Below are 14,121 nucleotides of genomic sequence, written 5' to 3'. Positions count from 1 at the left end.
AAATGAATTAAATTTTTTGCATATTTCCCATAGTATCTAAATTATTTCTACATCATTTCTCTGGCCTGGCTAATGCAGTATTTTCTGGTTCCCATCATTCAGCACAATGACGCCGCATCTTTCCAGTTGTTCAAAGGGTAGTTTCTTTACTTTCATCTGTGGATTACTTGGTATTTTTTCGCTTTACCCCTGCCTATTGATCCTTTTCCATTCGATGTCAAGAAACTGCCTCCAACTGGCCCTGGATGACGGGACTCGTTGGTTACTCATCACATTTCTAAGTTTTTGTTTTCATGTTTTCAATTAAGCTGTCTCTTGTGCTCATCATACGATGAACATGGCAACATCATAGGTGGTTTCCTTCACATCCCTCCCCAAACCCTTTACCATAATTCTGATGAAGAACCTGAAAGCACATAGGTTGCTATGGCTGCCTCCTATAACATTGATAAATACAGCCTGATTGTTTCCCAGTTTGCCACCTTTTTTAATAGACAGATATAACCATTTAGCGGGTTAGCACACTTTCTTCTTTCATCTGTAGTTGTGCAGTAGGCAGGTTCAGTGATGCAATCACTAAGTTCAAGATGACATCTCTGGCTGACATACATTATTGAAAATCTGTCCCATAAGGTACCTCCTGGCATTGTCCAAGCTTCCTCCAGCAGCCTTCGCATGGCAAACAACCTCAATACTGCAAGAACTTTTGCTAGCAATGGTCCTAGCCACTGCCATGTCACACGGTGCCCATGAAGCCTCTTCAGCTGCCTCTCGGCTGTATGCAGCCTCAGAGAAAAAGGCCCTTTCACCCGCTGGAGTGAGGTGCAAGGACTTTTGGCTCAGACCTCTCTGGATGTGCGAGGGCCCCCCGGCCCCTACAGACTGCCCCCCGAAGCAAAGACCCCTTCCCCAGGGGATGAAGGCAGATTTCACAGAATCACAGAATGGCAGAGGTTGGAAGGGACCTTTGGAGATCATCTAGTCCACCCCCCCTGCCAAAGTGGGTTCACCTAGAGCAGGTTGCACAGGAACGCATCCAGGAGGGTTTTGAATATCTCCAGAGATAGAGACTCCACCACCTCTCTGGGCAGCCTGTTCCAGTGCTCTGCCACCCTCAAAGTAAAGAAGTTTTTCCTCACGTCGAGGTGGAATTTTCTGTGTTCCAACTTGTGTCTGTTGCCCCTTGTCCTGTCACGGGGCACCACTGAGAAGAGTCTGGCCCATCCTGTTGACACCCACCCTTTAGATATTTATAAGCATCAATGAGGTCCCCTCTCAGTGTTCTGTTGTCTAGGCTAAACAGACCCAGGTCTCTCAGCCTTTGCTCATAAGAGAGTGCCCCATTCCCTTGAACATCTTCGTAGGCCTCTGCTGGACTCTCTCCAGCAGTTCCCTGTCCTTGAAGCGGGGAGCCCGGAGCTGGACACAGCGCTCCAGATGCAGCCTTACCATGGCAGAGTAGAGAGGGAGGATGACCTCCCTCCACCTGCTGGCCACGCTCTTTTTAATGCACCTCAGGAGACCATCGGCCTCCTTCCATCCCTCCGCCGCCCTTCCTGGAGCGGGGGGGGCTCAGCTGGAGCCCTCAGCCGCCCTCAGCCTCTCCCCGGCCGCCGTTGCCCCAGGCCGTTGCCTGGCGACGCCGGCGCGTTGCCGCCGCGGCCGGGCCGGAGCATGGCGGAGCCCTTCGGCCCGCCGCTGCCCGCCTCCGTCCCGAACCCCCCGCCGGCCACTTTCTTCGGGGCCGTGGCGCCGGGCAACCCGGTGGTAGAGAGCTTCGAGGCCGAGCTGCGGGACGTCCTGGGCTTCCTGCGGCGGCTGGCAGGCGCGGGAGAGGCCCAGCCGCAGCAGCACGACCTGCACCGCCGCGGGTAGGGGCTGCGCCGCCGCCCCCTCGTCGTCCCCACGTCCTCACCCGCTCCCGGAGCCCCTGCCTCAAACCTCCCTTTCCTTCTCCTCCAGCCCCGTCCCCTCCGCCGCCCCACGGGGGCTTTCCCCGCCGCCTCCCCGCCGGCCTGGGCCTGGCCTTCCCGGCCCGCCGGGCACCGCCGCGGCCCCTCCTCGCCCCATCCCGGCCCCCTCCTCACGCCGCATCCCACCGCCCAGGGGCCCCCTTCCTTCCCGGTCCCCCTGGCCCTGGAGCTAGCCAGGAGGTTGTTCTCCTGGGTCAGCTTCTCCAGCAGCGTGCCAGAAGACTGGCCATCCCTTTTCCTATATATTTTTTTTAATTTTATTTTTTTTTTTTTAAATTAAAAATCCTCCAAAATCTGAACACCTCCTTTCTCAACACTTCCTAGAAGTTAATGCTTTAGAGGGGGGAAAAAGCACAAGGTGTTGTGGAAGTTGTCAGCACCACTGTTGGCTGTATCAAGAGCTTCCTGAGCTTCCCGGTAGGAAAATCCCTTCACGGGGCTGGAGCAACAGGCAGCCCACCAGCCTGTGCTCCTGCCTGCGCGGGCGAGGACGTGTGGGCATGTATGTGCCTCTAAACGATGGCGCTCGCAGTAGGGCTACATAAGGATAACGCCACACAGCTCTTTTTGTGCGTACGTCTATGTCTACATTGGTATATTTTTATACACATAAATGCGGGCAGAGCATATGGCAAGTGTAATCATGCATATTTGTTTGCTCGCATGCGTGCATATCTGTGGGTATGCATAAATCTAGATTTTGTACTGCAGTTAAGATAAAGCAACTAGAATCAGTGTATGATTCATAGTGCATGCATATGTCTTTTATAGACTGTGCATTTCTCATGTAGCTCTCCCTGCTGCATTTAGGTACATTATGAGATAGGAGTTCGACTGCTTCTTTTGAGGTAAATGGTTGTATTTCTATCACTATTATCTGAGCAGAGTTCTATTCTAAATTTGCAGGTCTTTAACATGAAAAATGAAAGTTTCCCAGGTTATAAAAATTTCATGCAAAACAAACATGGGAGTTAGGTTGCAGGGTGGTTAGTGCATCGCTTAGGTTACATACTTTACTTGGTACTTTCCTAGATGTAGTCCACAAATGACCCTTCTCGAAAGGAGCTGTATATGTTTTCAGGAGCTACTCAGATTCTACAGCCTGGCATTTGTCTGTACTGGAGAGCTTTCCTTTTCTAAGCTGTCTGGATTTCTAATTTGTTTATGTGGCACGTTCATCGTCAGGTCTAGGCCTAGATCTATCATACAAGTATCAGCCTCCAGGCTTTTGCCTCTAGTGTTTTGAATCTCAGTATGTTGGCTTTTTATATCGCTTCAGCAGCTAATTTCAGTGCTTTGCTACTTTTAAGGCTTTCTTGTAGCTTCCAGCATTTTTTAGCTTTAGCTGATCTCTATTATTACTTTAAAAGTTATCCACTGTAGGCCCCATAGAAGAAGGACATCTCAGCTGCTTCAGACACCACCAAATCTACACATTCATTGTATCTTTTGGTTGGGAGTTGGGCATGCTGGATCCAATCTGTTTGCAATGTCATGCCAAGTTACCAGTTTCTGAGAACAGTGGCTCCAAGGCTTTCTTTACTTACTCTGGAATATTTTGACCTGAGTAGGCTCTGTCATATTCAAACTGGTATTTTGTGGATGTGACCCATGTCTACACATAACAGAGTTGGCATGAGAACATTTTCTCATCCAAAGAATTCTGCAGCATTCATCATGGAGGTGAGAACTAAGGCTACCTGGGCTACACTGGTACTGATGAGCCATACCAAAATTCCAGGGCATTGAGAACATTGTGTAACATGAAGCTCCCAGTGGTTCCACATCCTCCGGCATTTTTCATTTGTAGAGGGGCAGTATAGAGGTAGAAGTCTGGAATTCTGATGGTCAGCATAGGTTCAGGCAGCTAGTGAAGTCATAGGCATTTATTTGTGATTGTGAAATTTCAGGGTTGTTTCTCCCTCACCTCTCATTGTTTGATAACTCAAAATTGGAGCGCGTGCTGCTTGTAGAACCAGCCTTAGTCTAGTTGTTCCTAAGAATTTCTGAAGGTAATGGCTATTACAGATGCTTTCCTACATGCTCTAAAGACTCCTTGCTGTGTCATTTGTCAAGCTGCTTTTCCTGGCATGGGTTGAGATCAAAGTGTTCTTGTTATTTGAGGAGCAAGAAAACCAGCTCCCACATGGCAAGTATGTTCAGTTTAGAAAAATAAAATTGTCAGCTTAATTCCTCCAATGCTGTCAGCCTTTGGTGTTGATAAGTCAACAGGAAGGCCATAATTTAGGCACTTAAAATGTTACAATGCAAGAAACAAAAATTACCGAGGACCTGCCTTTACTGGAATCGTGAGTCTTTTCAACCAGAAGTAGCAATCAAAAGTACTTTTCCCTCAAGTAAACGAGAAGTTGTTTTACCCCATTTCTCTTGGCAAAGGGGCCATCAAAGGATTACCTTTAACTATTGCTTTTATCTCACGTTGTGTGGCTTAGAGACCCTTATTTAATAAGATATTTTTTCATCAGTATCAGAGAATCCTTTACTACCTGTAGTAAAGGCTTTTGGCCCAGAAGTGTAGCCATGGGGGCCTTGCCTTGTGCACAGCCTTATGTGTTGACCTTAGGGAAATTTCTTTTACTATTCATAGAGTGGTTGGAAATAAAGAAATTTCACCTCTGAGCTCCAACAACCCAGTATTTTTTTAAGAATTCACTTGCTTAACTTGTTATTCTGGTGTCCTACAGCCTGTTTAAAGGAAAGACTGATGAGCTGTTTGGGAAGTGTCTCACTCTCCTCCTTTGTCTGTGTCAAAGAAACATTCCTGTGTCATGAACTCACTTGTAGTTAGTAGTGGCGTTGTAGCAGATATGGTTTACCTTAATCTTCCCATTGAAGTTGAATGTCTAGTCAGATTTGTCACTACTTTACTAAATTAGTTTACTACATATTTGTCACTTGTTTATTACATCTAAGAATCTCGTGTGTTAATATGAGCATTCAAAACAAAAATGAAGATGACCTTCACTGAGGACTTTCCAGCTGATCAGAAGTTTATTAGTCTTACCTTCCCAAGCTTTATTCACAGTCAATCTTACTATCAGTTCCTTCACAGCCTTATAACCTGATGGTTACCTTTTTTCCCCCTTCTTTCTCCTTACCCCCCGGGTAGTATCCATCAGACCTCTTGAACTCTGGAAGTCTTTTCCTAAGCTTCTTTCCTTGATAGTCCAAGGGAACTAGGTTGAGATGCTGGACAGATTCCTTCACTTTGGAACCTCTTTGCAGATTTATCCCTACTAATTGCAGTGGGATACTTCTTTCAATATAAGAACTCAGTAGCCACCCAGACTGTTAATTGCTTATGGATGGACAGGAGGGACTCATTCCCCAGTTGGAAGGTGCTCTTCATTAGACTGGGCTATGGTTTCCTTTAAAAACATAAGGCCTTAAAACATTTTATTCAGATTGTTGCTTTTGGCCTAGTTTGTGCTGTTACTGCGTTTTTCCTCTAGGATACACCTCTAGAATGTCCTACTTGTTTCTTTGCTGTTTACTTTCATGAACTGAGAATTGTGCCGAGATGATACTTTAGAAAAAAAAGGATTATGATGTTGTAATTCTTTGGTGTAAAGATCATTTTGACAGGTTTCTCATACAGCCATCTGTTTCACCTTGAAAATGTGAAGGTGGCTCGCGGCTTTCTGTGTGGAAAAAAAATGATGTTACTTATTGTGCTTTTTTTATTGGGAATCTTCTTATAAGCTGAAATGAAGAGCTGTCTGGGAGACTATGAGAATGGATTCCAAGTTCCTGAATGTCAGAAAACAGCTTAAGAAAGTGTCTTGCATTCTAGTCTACCATCACTGTCTTAAGAGATTGAAAAGGTCCAGCTACCTCACACCAGCAAGCATAAGGTTTACATGTGAGAATTCATCTAGAAGGTTAAGACATTAATTCCTCTCTCTTCAGTTGTTTTCCTTCCTCAAAAATTGCTACCTATGAATAATTTAGCTGTTGTGGTTTCACAAGGCACTCTTTGCTGAGGTTTCTGTACAAGTGATTTGTTAAGAGAATAAATGTGAGAGATGCCTGGCACTGTGAACACTGTCAATGCTATTAATAATTCGGTAACAGAATTCTTTTCTGAAAAATCCCTGTGCTTATTATCAGTCTGTCTGATCAATTTTTGTTTTCCAGTTTGAATATAGCTTTCTTAAAGAAGTCTAGGGTGGGAAAGCTGTACACATGAAGGCACTAGCCCATCAAACAGCAATCAGTAGGGACCCTAACACTGGCGTTGATGTAGTCAGTTCCTTTGTAGAAGAGGCAAACTGCTTAGAGCCAGTTACCGTTTATGGGAGGCTTGCTAGTTCAGCCAAATAAATAATTTGTTACACAAAGTCATCCTTGATGACAATTATGGCTAGAATAACAGGTAGAGGCAACAGAAGAGCATTACAACTATTGCCGTAAAATTCTTTTTGTTCTAACAAACATCTTATTCTCTCTGAATTCTACCCTTTATGACTTAAAATTGCTGAACATTTCATGTCAAATGCTATTCATCTTAGAGGCTTTCAAATGACTTTCTTCTTTTGTGATTCATGGTATAGCTCTATACACCATGAGCTCTATAGCTCTATATACCATAGCTTTGTCTACTCTATAGCTCTATGGTTTATTCCATGTCTAACAGTTCCTAAGTTTGCTGCTACCTGACACGCATTGTTAATTTTGCATCTTTTTTCCTGCTCTTAGCATTTGTAGTTTCCAGTCTAATAATTGCTATGAGCTGTAAACCATTGAGTTTCTTTAAAATATCAAATTGTTTTCTTCAAACAGAACCTTTCAAATGCTAGCTGAAAGGTGGGAGAGATTTTCCACTTAAGACCATGTTTGAACAGTTGAAGGGGATTAAACTAAGACATTTTAATAAGAATTTACAGAGGAGAAAATTCATCCCATTTTAAGTGTGTGATAAAAACTGGTGACAGAAATGAAACCCAGAAATGTCCTTGGCTGCCTGTTAAATACAGTTTTAATGATAACTTTTTTTTGAAATACGTGTAAGTTCAAATGGATTTGGAAGAAAGGAGTTTTCACAATTTGAAGTTTTCCTGATTTATTTACTTGTTATGACAGGTCTACTGCCAGTTTAATCTGAAACCTTTTCTCCTCTATCTTTTTTAGAGCAAATACTTTGTTTAATATTTGGATCAAATATAAGCCTCGACTGCCAGAGTGGTATTACAATGAAAAACTTCTGAAAGTTGGTGATTCCCTTGCTCAGATCAAAGTAAGTCATATGAAAACAGAAAAGGCTCAGTCACAGTCTTTGTTTCATTTATGTTTCTACACTACTTTAATTTTTAATCATGTTTTAGTGAAAGCTGTTTAGAAAGTAGGAAAAACTTTTACAAAATAATGTCAATGCAAGTAGGTGGTTTATATCTTATTGTAAGATTGCCCTGATTTCTTGATATATTTTTTACTATCTGTATTTTCTATGCACTCTTTGACTTTTTTAACACTCCAAAATCTTTCTTTAATATTGGTTTGATGTTTCAGCACGGTAGAGTACAATACCTGACTGTGCCTGTAAATGCTGCTTAAGTACAAATTGACAATGATAAGTGGTTTGTTCCACTGAAATTTCAACTCAGTGCTCACTTAACCAAACGTGAATGTAAAGAATTATCGGGAGAGGAACAGAGAACAAAAACCAGAGTGCAATTCCACATTATACAGCTATATGTATTGATGATGCTCCTGCATCTTTAATTCTGTGTGCACTTCTAATCTCCTCAAAAAAGGTAAATTGCAACCAAAAAGGATTCAGGAGCTAGATCATTGAAGACTTTGAGAGTATTTGGAGGATTTTTCACTACATTATAGCTATTTTTGTACTCTTACCTAGCCGTGTGTTTACTAGCCACTGTTGGATGGGATGCCAGGCTAGTAACTATTGGTCTGACTCAATAAGACTGGTTTCATGTTATATTATATTTGTCCTTTGTGTCTTCTGGGAAAAAAGCCCTCAAAGGTATGCCACTTATTACCTCAGTGATGTTTGTGTCAGAAGATCGTATTGTAAAATCTGGGGCTTCCAAGGATAATTACTAAAGAACACTCAGAAACAGCTCAAAGATGTACAGTTCAAAGCTAGTTGCAAGTCAGTCCTTTTAGGATTGAAGAAGGGTGTGTGGTCCTGAGTGGCATAGTTATCAAGCAGAAATACTGAATAATTACAGAATTCTGGGTTAATTTATTTTAAAGGTTCAGTACTTGAAAAGTTGCTTGAGAAAATACAAAGTTTGTATAGAACTAGCATTATTTATAGTAAGGGACAGCTCCTAAATAGATGCTATCTGCTTAGTGTGATTTTGTGTTTGTAATGATTCACGTTGGATTTTTCTACTTTTTTCCAGGAACGTATTAGAAGATATTTATTTGGTCAATAATGCTTTTCTAGCTTAAAACTCTGTCTATTTAGTCTGTCTGTGTTATGAGGCACTCAAGTATACATTTTAACTACGTCCTTCAGTCTTTCAGGCCTATTTCAGATACTTTTTGATATTAGTCTTCTAAAAAGTTGGTTGCAATAGAAAAATTATATTTATAGCACAAAAGTTAGTGAAAGTCTATAATTATTAGTAGTATTCTTCCATGCTTTCAGAAAGGTTTCTGTTGCTTCTCCTTAATTTTTGAACATAAAGAGAATAAAAAAGTAGGTTAAACCAAGTTTGTATTTTTTTTCAGAATGGGAGTATTAAACTTTAATTCCCCTCACCCTGGAAACAAAAACGGATAACTGACACTGTGTTTAAATTGAAAATCATTTTTAAGAACAGTCTATTGACTTTTGCATTAGGAAAGCAATTAAATGCCAATTGTCACCCGTATTCACCCTTTTTCATTCTGTGCAGCATATGACACTATTAGATTCCCTCTTTTCACCTAGAAGAGGGCATAATTAGAAATGTATCAAGACAGTTTGAGGGGTGATCTTTTGGAGGAACACATACAGTGAAACTGTTCTTCCACTATTACGACCTTCGCTTATGGAATCCAGCAAGGATAAATGTTATTTATGCTATTTATGGAAAGCATATATAAGTGACTACTAGGTGAGCTTTTCCGCAGACCTGGGCAAAGGTATGAGTATCATGCAGATGTTACAAAGTCTTATATATCCCTCACTGCATCTGCCCTAAGGACTTAGGCAAAAGTGGCCTGCCTCCTGAACAACAAACAGCAAGCTGAAGCTCATCTTCAGCAGCACTCAACTCTCACTGGTAGGCTGAAGAAGACATATATAGAAGAGTCGGTAACTGTGGAGCCATTATAATTGAGGGCATAGGTTCATGGTATAAGTTTAGGAATACTCACAGGAGTTCTTAAAGAAGCCCGAAGAGCTGCATTTATTAATAGACCCTTCAGTGCCTAGGCAATTCCATTAATGTTTTCTTCATGTTCATGTGTTCCTCAAGTTTTCATAGCTTCTGGGCCCTGGGAATTACCTGGAATATTACATTGAGCTTTTAGTTCTTGATAACTGCTGCGCTCACATCATGCTTAGTAAGGTTATTTCAAAGGCATCAAACCCTGCTCTCTCTGCTTTATGTTGGCTTCCCATGACACAACTCAAATGTAGTAATTTGGTCCTTATCTTCAAGGTGCTTAATGACCTGACCCCAGATTGCCTAAAAATAATCTAGAATTCTGAGTAAAGACTTCTGCTTGCAACTTCAGTCCTCTAGTGTAATGTGGTTTTCTACAGTAAAGGTGAAGTTATCAGTGTCATTGAAAAAGTTGTTTTGCTGGTCAGGCTAAAACTTTGAAATGAGCTGTCTTTGGAACTTCCATTTTTAAGTGCAGTTCTTTGACTTTACAAACTTAGTTTTCATTCTATCAATTTTTTTCCCTAGAGATGAAAAGAAAGATAAAGCATGAGATGGATTTTAGTTACAAATTTTAATGCATTACTGGAAAGATGAATGTGGTGTCACGCGAAACTCTGTGATAAGTGGGGTAGAGTCTATTCCATAAGTACTCCTCTTGACTCCCAGTAGAAAACTACTATTTTCAATTTTAATCTGTCTTTATATCATATAATACTTAATGATGCGTAGTCTTTAAAAATGAATTATTGAATATAAGTAGTCAATAGGTAAGCACCAACTTAACTTTGTCTTCCTGCTATTTTTTTAATGCCTTCTCACTTTAGATTCCTTCCTATTATACATCAGCTATGTATCTTTTCGGACACACCTAAATTCATTATGTCATATCTCTGGAAATTAGTTAGCCCATTAGTCATTGTACAAATCAGTACTGACTCATTTTTTTTTCCCCTCCCTCGCTGCCTGTATCCATCTGTTGTCTCTCATCTTATACATACATTTTAAACTGTTTGGGAGAGAAATTACCTTTTTGCTATATATTAGTAACTAAATTAATAGGATTCTGATCCATGACTTCAGATTCTGAGAGTTACCACAGCCTGAATCTATGTATTAGATTACACAAGTGGCTGGCTGCCCATAGCTGTCCATGGAAAGTAAAAGTTTCTGTGTATGGCTGCTGCTTTCACACAGCAAAGAGGACAACAGGGTTATCTGAGTTAGACTCCTCAGATGATTAAAAATTCAGGGTAAGTGTTACCGTGGTGGTAGGAATTTATATTGAAAAAAGTGTGTGCAAGGAAATACTTCTAAATTTCCTGTGATTAAAGGATCATTTTTTATGAATACAAATAAGTTATTTTTTCCCCTAGAATTTATCATGACTGATGTATGTGTGCGTGTGCTAGAATTAGTGAAGTTCGTAGATAAACTTCTAAATAATCTTTGCTGCAGGAAGTGGTGGAGGTGATTCAGTAAGTAACACTTCCACATCTGAGTCAGAGCTGAACCATAGTCTCAGCATGATGTTACAGTGGTTTGACATGCTGCTGGGGAGCTGTATTTTGAATGAGACGTAAAGCTCAACATCCTGCTTGTTATCAGTTCTTTAAGACCTAGTGGCACTTTCTGGCCTATTAATGCTGACTTCTTGGCCATAGGTAAATTCTGGTTGTCACTTGTTTCATTCTTTTTTAGTGCATCTAATTCTGAAGTGTTTGATTTCTGATACTAAGTCACTCTTCCCCTCTGCTTTAATAAAAAATAAAGAGCTTTGACATCAGGGAAACGGGAAAGAGAAGTGATCGTGTCTGTATATTCTTTATAAAGTTCTACATTATGAAGTATTTTTCTCAGAAGTGTAGTATCATTATCATTACTGTTGCAAAGCTGCAGGACATTCCAGGAACCCTTTGAGTTTATTGTATTAGCCCAGGATCATACTTTACAATTGTTCTGTAATATGCCATATTTATGATTAAAATAAACAGAAACTCCCAAACCACGAGCTCATCTTTTAAGTATTTCATATGCCGACTGTTCACATTAGAAATTACATTGCTGAATGTTTGTATAAACTTTAGTGTTGTACTTCCAGCTGCTATTTCACATTGATACTTTTTTACATAAAGATAATAAAAACCACACATATTTTATAGAAATAGAAATGTAATATAAAAACTACAAAAATAACATATTATTCATTCTTCAGGAATATAAGTTAGCACTTCTACAGTGCTATGGAAGGTACCTTCAGCAGTTCATTTCTGTAAACCCTGATGACATCATAGATGACGTGCATCGATTTAAATCCACCTTTTTCCCAAATGGTTTGAGAGATAAAAATGCAGTACTTACGGTAGGTTTTGGATTGTTTTTTGTTTGTTTGTTTGTTTGTTTGTTTTGTCAAATACATTTACAGATTCGAAATAAGTAGCCTATTTTATCCTCCACAAATGTACTTCATTTTGTTATATTAATTATATATTAATATTAACTAGTCTTTAATAGTTTGTCTCTATAGATTACATTGAGATTTAACAGGCAGTCATATAGATGAGATGAACATTCAGAATTGGTGTCCATTTTAAGAGGATATAAGTGCTTATGCTTTTGTGGCATAAGCCAACCACTATCAACTTAATGTTAAAAAGGCAATTTTCTCTGCGCAGGTTATTCTGTAACTGTCTACAGCAGTTTTTGCTCTGAAGTAGTTGCTATTCACCACAGAATCAGGATATGGGCAAAATTTGATAACCATCCCGCAATTGTAGAAATTTCTGTGCAGCATGATCTTAAGGAGTGGACAGAGTGCAAGCAAATTAAAAAACTGTACTGTAATATGTACCATAAATGGGCAAAAATACTACACTGAAAAAAAGCTTGTGACATAGTAAAAAAAGTAGCATTGCATTACTATCAATAGCTTATTTGCTCACTATGAAAAAAAGGGCAAAATGGTGAATATTTTTTTAAGTTGTCTGAGCTCCGGGAAGCTGAGCAACTGCAAGAATATGTTGGGATCCTTTTGGGTTAATTGCTTATCGAGGAACTTGCAATTTGTCATTTGTTATCCATTGAAGAAAGTGTTTCAATAGGTATAGGGGGAATGCTAAAAACACGTTAGATTTTATCTTAAGCAGTGCTTTGCTGAGAAGCTCTATTTTCAGCACATGGTGGATATTTCAAAATAAACTAATGCAAGTTATTCTGTGATCAAGAACAACAAAAGGAATTTGTAGGCATCTCCTGTGTATTGAGCTAATCAAATTCATATTTCTCTTGTCAGTTAGTTTGTAAATAGGTGTTTAGTGAGGAGAAAAAATCAGTTTGCTTAAAAGCTAGAAGCAGATGTCATGATAGAAGAGATACTCAGTTTATATTATTTTTTTGTTTTTCAAACATAGTTCAGCTTGATAGAGAATATGATCAAAGACTCTGTTGATCTATTTTATTTTGTTTTTTTTTTTAAAAATGCATTGTAAATAAATTTGAAGTTCCAGACATGGTTTCTCCTGCTTTCTATGTGTCTGCCTAGACCTTGAACCAATCATAGTGCCAGATGTTATCAAGAGCCTATACTGAAAAGCCTTGGCCTTTAGACACTGAGATATCCCTAAATTTACAGATGTGGAATCTAGTTTGACAATGATCTCTACAATTGGAGATGGATGATGATAATGTGACAAATGATTACATCTAAAGGCTTTAGATGTAAATTTTTTTGGCAGGTTTCTGCGGTTAGCTTTTGGTTTTTTAATATAACACTAAGGAAAACACAGAAATGGAGTTCCAGGGCTTGAAACTTCCAGTTTCAGTGAATTAACTGCAAAAAATAATATAGTTTCAAATGTTAGCAGGTTAGTAGGCTTCTGAGAGGTTGATAGTTACTGACTGGCGGTGTCCCACTTAGCTCATTTTCTCACGTGTTGGTTTGTTCAGATTATACTGTACTCCAGACAAGGCTGAGACCACATTATGTTAGGCATTACAAGGAAGAGAAGGAACGATGCGTCTGTAGAAGGGAAAAGTAATGGATAAGAGTGAGAAACAAGGCATCTGTGATACAGATGGAAAAGCAAAGTGCAGAGAAGTTAAGATTTGCCTTAATTTACAGGGGACATCTACAGAGAAGTGAAGAATTAAAGCCAGATTGTTTGAATATCAATTTAATGCCTCATTCATCCTTTCTCCCTTTCAGCAGCCCTAGTGCACTAGGTGCATTTTCATCCTGTGACGTGATGGAAACTGACTCAGGCTAATGGTACAGCAACCTTAAAGCTCTAAGACTTTTTCCATATTCTAATACTCATTTCAATGCCAGGCTGATTTTTTTTTTTTTTTCTGGTATGCTTGGTCTTTTCATACTCACCATTTTGTTGTACTTTGCTGATGTGAAACTGACATATACATCTATTTTAACTATATATATTAATTTTATCTATGCTTCCATGTGTTTTAGTTCCACGCGTTGCAAGAGAGAAATGTTTGCATTTATCAGATGGTTTGCAACAGTGACAGAAATCTCCAGAATCAAGAGTCCCTGCAGACTTGTTTCGATGTCTTGTCCTCATTACGACTCGCTATGCAAGTGGCTCTGCCTCAGGAGAGTTTGTGTTGGCTTATCTACAATGGTACCTCAGGCTTTCCGTTTACATTTTTTTGCTAAGCAAACCCGTGGAGGAAAACTTTATAGATATTCTTTAAGGTCAACCTAATGGTTATGAATAAATCTGCAGTCAGTCTTCAATCACAGTAGGGTTTTTTGTTTATTTATTTGTCTG

General features: G+C 39.9%; 1 protein-coding gene across 1 annotated transcript in view; it reads left to right on the top strand.

Moving 5' to 3' along the window:
- The first annotated feature begins 1,674 nt into the window (after positions 1–1,674).
- CFAP54 (cilia and flagella associated protein 54) overlaps positions 1,675–14,121 on the top strand; it is a 112,578-nt gene continuing 100,131 nt past the window's right edge. Inside the window, exons 1-4 of the mRNA XM_063322755.1 lie at positions 1,675–1,871; positions 7,125–7,230; positions 11,550–11,696; positions 13,800–13,971. Of these exons, the coding sequence (XP_063178825.1) occupies positions 1,675–1,871; positions 7,125–7,230; positions 11,550–11,696; positions 13,800–13,971 (622 nt within the window). The remainder of the gene's footprint in view (positions 1,872–7,124; positions 7,231–11,549; positions 11,697–13,799; positions 13,972–14,121) is intronic.

This window comes from Chroicocephalus ridibundus, chromosome 1, assembly GCF_963924245.1.
Source record: "Chroicocephalus ridibundus chromosome 1, bChrRid1.1, whole genome shotgun sequence".
In the NCBI taxonomy this organism is placed as follows: domain Eukaryota; kingdom Metazoa; phylum Chordata; class Aves; order Charadriiformes; family Laridae; genus Chroicocephalus; species Chroicocephalus ridibundus.
This window is presented reverse-complemented; position numbering and strand designations above follow the sequence as displayed.